At 38.4% G+C, this 8,357-nt stretch overlaps 1 protein-coding gene across 1 annotated transcript; it reads right to left on the reverse strand.

Annotated features, from left to right (window-relative positions):
* Nucleotides 1-958: 958 nt before the first annotated feature.
* Nucleotides 959-1,366, reverse strand: LOC116256631 (uncharacterized mitochondrial protein AtMg00810-like). The gene has a single exon (XM_031633022.1). It carries the CDS (start codon nucleotides 1,364-1,366, stop codon nucleotides 959-961), a length of 408 nt encoding a protein of 135 aa, XP_031488882.1.
* Between the last annotated feature and the right edge of the window lie 6,991 nt (nucleotides 1,367-8,357).

Here is an 8,357-nt window from a genome sequence, read left to right on the forward strand (position 1 = left end):
TTCAAGAAATGGAAGTGCCCTCAAGGTTCTTGAGATGGTTTTGAGTTGTGAGAGAGAGAGAGAGACAGGTCTGGGTGCGGTTTTTGTTGGTGACGGTTTCAGCATTCCTCCCCCCAAGGGGAGGGAAAGGAGAGGTATGGAAGGTGATGAGAGTAGTCAGGGTTTGGGACTTTCTTCGACTGGTGGATTCTTGGGAACGCAGCAGGGTTCCAGCTAAAGAAACAAGGAAGAGAGAATGATAAATACAGAGCTTAATATGGTTCAGAGAATGATTCTCCTACGTCCACAGTGATCCTCTCTCACCGCTTACTCTAGGTGAGGTTTCATTATTTATAGAGGAAGAATTACATCAAGTCAATCTTGGAAAGATGTCTTTCCTTTTGTTTACAGTTTGGCTTATTCATGCATTGGGATTTACTTCTTTTTCTTGGCTTGACGGTTTCTTCTTCCTTGCTGCCGTAATCATGGGATTTTATCAGTTGACACTGATTTCCTTTTCCTCAATTTTCTTGCCTTTGTCTTCAGCTTGTTTTTCTTGCCTTTGTGGTGTGTTTCCAGAATCAGCGCTGGATTGAGATCTCGTTGGATCTGCTATGCTAACATCCCCCTTCAAACTCAATGGTCCAGAACGAACATTGAGTTTGAAACGTCCTCGAACAAATGCTTTTGTTGATAGAGCTTTGGTGAGAGGATCCGACAATTGATGAGAGGCGGGAATGTGTCTCATAGAAAGTTGCCTTCGAGCGACAAGATCTCTGACAAATTGTACGTCGAGTTCAATATGTTTACTTTTCTGGTGAAGAACCAGATTCATTGTCATATAGGTGGTACTAATGTTGTCGCACCAAAGGATTGGTGGTTCAGGAAGAGACATACCCATATCATGTAATAAATATTTAAGCCAAAGGATCTCTGCAGCAGTGTTGGCGGCTGCAAGGTACTCAGCTTTAGTGGAGGATCAAGCTACAGTGGGTTGTTTCTTTGAACTCCAAGCAATCAAATTTCGGCCAAGGAAGATAGCATAGGCCCCAGTGGACTTGTGGTCATCTGGACAACCAGCCCAGTCTGCATCAAAGTAGTCATGCAAGTGAGTTGATGAGTTGTGTTTGAGGAGAAGGCCATGATGAATGGTGGCTTTGGCATACCATAATATCTGTTTCACTGCATTCCAGTGGTCAGTCGTAGGAGTGTACATGAACTGACAAACCTTATTGACTGCATAGGATTGATCAGGCCTAGTAATGGTGAGGTACTGAAGAGCCCCAACAGTCTGGTGGTATAGTGTGGCATTTGAGAAGGGTGTTCCAACCTTTGTCAGTGAGGAATTTGCTGGTAGAGGTGTAGAGATAGGCTTGGCACCAGTCATATGTGTCTGAATCAAAATGTCAATGATATATTTTTGTTGTGATAGGAGCAACCCTTCTGTTATTGGAATAACCTAAATACCCAAGAAATAATGTAACTGGCCGAGATCTTTGAGAGAAAAGGTTGTACTGAGGCGATGAATTAATTCAGTAACCTGTATGATAGAGTTACCTGTAATTAGAATATCATCAACATAAACCATGATAAAGATCCTAACTTGATCTATAATCAAGGTGAAAAAAGAAGTGTCGGCCTGAGACATTTTAAAGCCCATATGAGATAGTGCCTAACTTAGATGGTGGTACCAGGCTCTTGGAGCTTGTTTAAGTCCATAGATTGCTTTATGAAGTTTGCAACACATAACCTAGGTGATGTCGATCCTCAAATCCTGAAGGCTGAGCCATATATACATCTTCAATCAGATCTCCATGAAGGAGCACATTATTAACATTGAGCTGTTTTATAGGCCAGCTGAGAGAAGTAGCAAGAGAAAACAGTGCTCAGAGTAGCTGGTTTTACAACAGGGTTGAATGTTTCATAGTAGTCGATGCCTTCAATTTGATCATGGCTTTTGGCGACCAATGAGCCTTGTAACATTCCAAAGTTCCATCAGCTTTACGTTTAATTTTGAAGATCCATTTACACCCTATAATGGTATATGTTTGGCCTGGTGGAACAAGAGTCCATGTTCTATTTTGATGAAGAGCTTGCATTTCCTTGGCCATATCCTCTTGCCAATGGGCTGACTTGAGTGCTTGGACATAAGTTCTTGGTTCCTGGTAGGAGCAATATTGAGTGACAAGAGCAGTGAGAAGAGGGTAGATCGTTAGAAATGAGAGTATGGGTTTTCTCATACCATCTTGTGAGCGAGTGATCATACTATGGGTTCGAAGAGATGGCATTTGAGGATCTGTAGTTAGAGGTTTGGCAGGCACAGGTGTTGTGGATTGGGTGACATTTGGTTCACATGTAGAACTAGTTTGATTGGATGGTGGCTGAGCAGGCAGAGGGAGTGTTGGGTAAGGGAGGTATCATAGGTAAAAGAATAGGTATTGATGTGGTGGTAGGATGGGTAACATCAAGTGGTTTTGGCTGATCAAGGAAAGGAAAATTTAACTCATTGAACACAACATGTCGCTTGACAATGATTTTGGAACTTTGTAGGTTGTAACATAAGTATCCATTGTGGACATTAGAATACCCAAAAAAGACATGTTTGGAGGATTTGGGCTGAAGCTTGTGGTCGTGATAAGGTTGTAGGTTTGGGTAGACAGTGCAGCCAAACACTCGCAGAAAGGTATAATTTGGAGTTCATTTGTGTAAAGTTTTAAAGGGAGACTTGCCTTTGAGTCCGGTTGTAGGAACACAGTTCAATAAGTATGTTGTTGTGCTGAATGAATATGTCCAAATTTCTGCTAGAACGCCTCCATGTTTAAGAAGAGAGAGACCCATTTCTACAATGGTGCGATGTTTCCTTTCAGCAGTGTCATTCTGCTCATGTGAATACGGACATGAAATTTTCCTTCAATACCATGATCTTGAAATAATTTGTTAAGCGATGCATACTCACCACCACCGTCAGATTGGAAAAATTTAATTTTTGTATCATATATATTTTCAACTTTCACCTTGATGCTTTAAACGCCTTTTCAACATCAGACTTATATGCTAGAAAGTAAATCTATGTAAACTTAGAGTATTCATCTATAAAGTTGACATAGTATCGATATCTATCTTTGCTAATCACGGGCGCGAGACCCCAGACATCTGAGTGAACAACTTCTAAAGGTTTAGTGTCCTTATGATCTGATTGAGTAAAAGAAAGAGCATGTGATTTCTTATATTGGCAAGCATCACAAAAATAGTTGTTTTTGACATCATAGTCAAAAGGAAGTTGAAATTGTCTCAAAATAAAATTAACAGTATTCAAGGCAGGATGTCCTAGTCTAGCATGCCATCTACTAACTGTCGTCCGTTATCCATATAATGCCACCTTCTCAATTTGATGCTGATTGATTTTTGGTTGTGGGAGTTGAAGACGATAAAGGTCATTGTTACTCTTCCTTGAAGTATCACCACCCGTGTACGCTGGTCCTTCACCACACAATGATCAGCAGAAAATTCAAACACAACTTGATTATCCTTGCAGCATTTATTTACAGATAAGAGATTATGAACCATTTTAGGAGCATGAAGAATATCACGCAAAGCAACAGTAGATTTAAGAAGACGAAAGAAAGCTGACCCAATGTTTTTAATGTACACACATGTTCCATCTCAAACCTTGACGGTGTCATTGCCTTCATAAGGTTCATGAATAGTCATCAACCCAAGAGAATTGGTGACGTTATGGGTTGCTCCTGTGTCAAGATCCAGTTTGCATCATCTAGCATATGTGGAGTTGAGTGATATACCTGAGCATTTGAGGATGGTGACAAGTTTGTGTTGGTAATAGTTGTTCCGTTGTGATCTTTCTTTGCTATTTTAAAGCAAGTCTTGGCGCTATGACCCATTTTATCACAAAATTGACAAATAATACGATTTCTTCTACCAAAATCAGACCTGTCATGTCCTGCATCAGATCTGCCACGACCTCGACCACGGCCCCTTTGAATCATTGAGGGTTGTCTTCGGTTGAAATTTTTCCTAGTCATTGAATATGGTTGGGCATAATGGGCAGTAGGAGTAAACGTTTCGTGCTCAAAATGATGATCTTTAAGTTGTGTCTCTTGAGTGAGTAGTAGGCCGTGCAGCCACTGAGAGATATCAGATCTACTCGAGTGGTCAAAGAAGTTTTGAAAGCTGAGTATTCTCGAAGAAGTCCTCTCAAAATGTGCATAATTAAGTCTTCCTCTTCTCTGGTTTTGATGCAACAGCAAGTTGGTGAGCCAACATATTGGCTTTATAAAAATAATCATCCATAGTTAAATTTCCTTTTCGAAGTCCTTGTAGTTGTTCCTTGAGTTGTATCATTCTTGAGTGGGAATGAGCAGTATAGGACCATTTAAGAGCATTTCATACCTCATACGACTTCTTGAGCCCAACTACTTGCACAACAACAGTTTCAAACAGTGAGGAGATAATACAACTTAAGAGAAGTTGATCTTGCCTCATCCAAGTCACATATTCAGGATTAATAGATTGAGATCTCCCAACACTACTAGTGATATATTGATTCAGACATGGTTTAGAACCATCGATGAACCCAAGCAAATCATATGAATATAGTAGAAGTAGAAATTGTGATTCCCACAGTAAAAAAAATTATCTGTAGTCAACTTGATGTTCAAATATTGTTGTAAAGTGGTTGGTGCAGGCAGTAAAGGTAGATCAGTACCTTGCAATGACGTCTGAGTTACAGCTCCGTTTGATGCCATAATGAATTACGAATCTGGTCAAGTTTGGAGCTATTGAAGCCTCAACGGAATGAAGGTACTTTCTGCTATAAAGTCGCAGTGAACGATCACCTTAGGAGACAACACCAGTCAATAAACAGGAAGGGCAGAAATAGCAACTGTTCCTCCTGTTTCTCAACCAGCGATGCTTCAAAAATCAAGTGCTTGCTTCTCCAAGCCCCAAAAAATCTGCAAAAGCACTGGGAGCATCATCACATGTCCATGAAACGTTTGGATTCCTGCTCGACAGCTGGAGTGACCGATTTTGACAACACCAGCACAAAAAGATACCGTGAACAGGTAGGCAGAACTTCCTCTGTTTTTCCTTTGTTTCAGCAACAGGGAGTGATCGTTAATTTCCTCCAGCTCTAGAAAAAAATGCAGAAACGCCTTGGGGCATGATATGCAAAAGCCTTGGGTTATTCTGGACTCTACCCGACGACAAGAGTTGTCGGACTTGAACACGCTAGTAGAGATTCTCATCGTGAGTGGTAATTTCCGGTGGAAGGCTGTAATCACCCCAAATTTTTCTAAAAGATTATGATGTTTCATCCAAGCACGAAACTCAAATTTAGATCCAAATTAAATCCAAAATACAACTTCCATATCCAAATTAGATCCAAAATCCAAGTTCAGATCTAAATCGATCATTTAAGACCCATTTGCCCCTCCTTTTGACCAAAAAATCTCTTTTTAGATGGTGATTTTAGTCTTTTTTTGTGGACAAGACCAATTTGCCCTTCTTTTTGACCAAAAAATCTCCTTTTAGAGGGTGATTTTAGACTTTTTTGGTGGACAAGACCAATTTGCCCTTCCTTTTGATAAAAAAATCTTCTTTTAGAGGATGATTTTAGTCTTTTTGGGTGGATAAGACCAATTTGCCCCTCCTTTTGACCAAAAAATCTCCTTTTAGAGGGCGATTTTAGTTTTTTTGGGTGAACAAGACCAATTTGCCCTTCCTTTTGACAAAAAAAATCTCCTTTTAGAGGGTGATTTTAGTCTTTTTGGGTGGACAACCAAAAAACCTCCTTTTAGAGGGTAATTTTAGTCTTTTTGGGTGGACAAGACCCATTTGCCCTTTCTTTTGAATAAAAAAACCTCCTTTTAGAGGGTAATTTTAGTCTTTTTGGGTGGACAAGACCCATTTGTCCTTCCTTTTGACCAAAAAATCTTCTTTTAGAGGGTGATTTTAGTCTTTTTAGGTCAAAAAATTCAAATTTAGGGTTTTGGCTCCAAAATCTTTTATAAATACCCATCATTTTCCCCTCTCTTGGGTAAGATTGGCCCTTGGGAGAAACTCCAGTGTATTCTCACTTGAAGACTTAGAGTTTCTCTTGAGCTCTCTCTCTCTCCTTCTTCCTCTCTCCATTTTCCTCTCCAACTTGGAGCAAGCTACAACCCTCTTGGAGGCATCATCTTGGAGCTTCACTCAAAGGGGATTTTCAAGTAAATGTGTTTATCTTCCTTAAGTCATTTTTCATTAGAGGTATGTAATCATCATCCCTCTCATTTCTTTTTCTTTTTTTTCTTTTCTCTTATCTTTATATCCTCATGGCCAAAGGAGATAGCACTCAACCTCTTTTTAGAGACAAGAGGCTATGCTCAAGTGCACCGAGAGCATGAGAAGATGAGATGATATTTTATTTTATGATTAAATCATGTTCTTTCAAGTATTCTTGTTGTTGTTGTTATTTTTCATTAATATGTTCTTATTATTATGCTATTCATTTTTCTTGAACATAGTCTTGTTGATTGTTTTCATTTTATCTTCTCATCTTCATCTCCCCATGGCCAAAGGAGATAGCACTCAACCTCTTTTAGAGACAAGAAACTATGCTTAAGTGCACCGGGAGCATGAGAAGATGAGATGATATTTTATTTTATGATTAAATCATGCTCTTTCAAGTATTCTTGTTGTTGTTGTTCTTTCTCTTCATGAATATATTCTTGTTGTTATTGTTATTTTCTTTCTTCAATATAACCTTGCTCTTGTTATTTTCTTTTCTCTCTTCCTCCTCTCCCCATAGCCAAAGGAGATAGCACTCAATCTCTTTTTAGAAACAAGAGGCTATGCTCAAGTGCATTGGGAGCATGAAAGGATTAGATGATCTTTCATTTCGTGATTGAATCATGTTTTCTCTTTTATTAAATATGGCATTGTTTTTCTTTCTGCATTTTCTCCTCATCTTCATCTCCCTATGGCTAAAGGAGGTAGCACTTAATCTCTTTTTAGAGACAAGAGGCTATGCTCAAGTGCACTGGGAGCATGAAAAAATAGCTCTTTCATTTTAATCATGTTCTTTATTTTCATTAATACATTCTTGTTGTTCTTTTGCTTCCTCTTATTTTCCTCTATTCCCTATTTTCCCATGGCCAAAGGAGATAGCTTTCAATCTCTATTTTAGAGTCAAGAGGTTATACTCAAGTGCACCGGGAACATGAGAAGATGAGGTGACATATCATTTCATAGTTACATCATGTCCTCCCTCCTAATTGAACCTTGTACTTTCCGTCATCCTCTTTCTCTTTTTCCTTCCTTGAATGTTGTCTATATATTTTTCATACACAGTTGCTTTGTTTTCTACTTATATGTGAATGCATGGTGGGGATGAGAGTGTGGTTTGGGGACTTTTTATTTTCATATTAATTTTTGAGGTTGGGACTTGTCCAACCCGGGATAAACCCTCACAAAAATATACATGTTAATATGCATTTGCATGTCATTTTGCGCTAGTTTCCTTCTTAACCATCCCATTAGGAACCCTAACGAGTGTCTCGTTATGTTGCTTGTTTTCTTCCATACCCAACGGTGGAAGAAATATATCCCTTACAACAAACTAAATAATAACATTTTATGTTTATTTTCAAAAACATTTTCAAAAGGAACCTTCAAACATGGCCTTAGGGACTTAGCTTAGACTCTTACATGAGTCCAAGCTCCCCTGCGGCCCACATAAAACTTGAAGTTGGTAATTTTAAGTTGTTCCTTGATTTCTAATCTTGTGAAGATATGGATGTATACACATGTTACATACATCTTTGCCAACATGATGACCCCCCATCTTTCTCCCTCTATGCTTTCACTTTTCATTTTATAAATTTTCATATGTGCATGAATGCGTATGTACATGTGCTCCATTTCCTCTCTTTCAAATATTTATTTCTCTTTTCAAGACAAATATCTTCTCTTATAAAATTTCTCATACTCATATAGACGTATGATATTTTTATTTTCCTCTAAAATCTTTCTTTCTCTTCAAATCAATACATATTTTTCTCTTAATCTTTCATATATGTGTATATGTGATGGTATGTACACATATATGCATGTCTTTCTCTATCTCTCTCTTTCTTTTCATAAGAGTGTTTTATCTCTTGTATTCTTTTTAACATTCTCCTCTCACGAACTTTCTATTTACCAACTTCATTAAGACCACAAACCAAGTAATGACTCAATATTGGAATCATGGTAGATGGTTTACAATCCCTATCCCTTTTCAAAAACTTTTTCTTCTTATATACAATAATTATAACAACGTAATCTTAGATGTATGTTGTAGTAGGAATGACTTTAGATGAATGTTGTGGTATGAATGT

This window comes from Nymphaea colorata, chromosome 6, assembly GCF_008831285.2.
Source record: "Nymphaea colorata isolate Beijing-Zhang1983 chromosome 6, ASM883128v2, whole genome shotgun sequence".
NCBI lineage: Eukaryota > Viridiplantae > Streptophyta > Magnoliopsida > Nymphaeales > Nymphaeaceae > Nymphaea > Nymphaea colorata.

Excerpts from the sequence above, each read along its gene's own strand:
- LOC116256631 (XM_031633022.1), bottom strand. The coding sequence starts at position 1,366 with ATGACTGGTGCCAAGCCTATCTCTACACCTCTACCAGCAAATTCCTCA.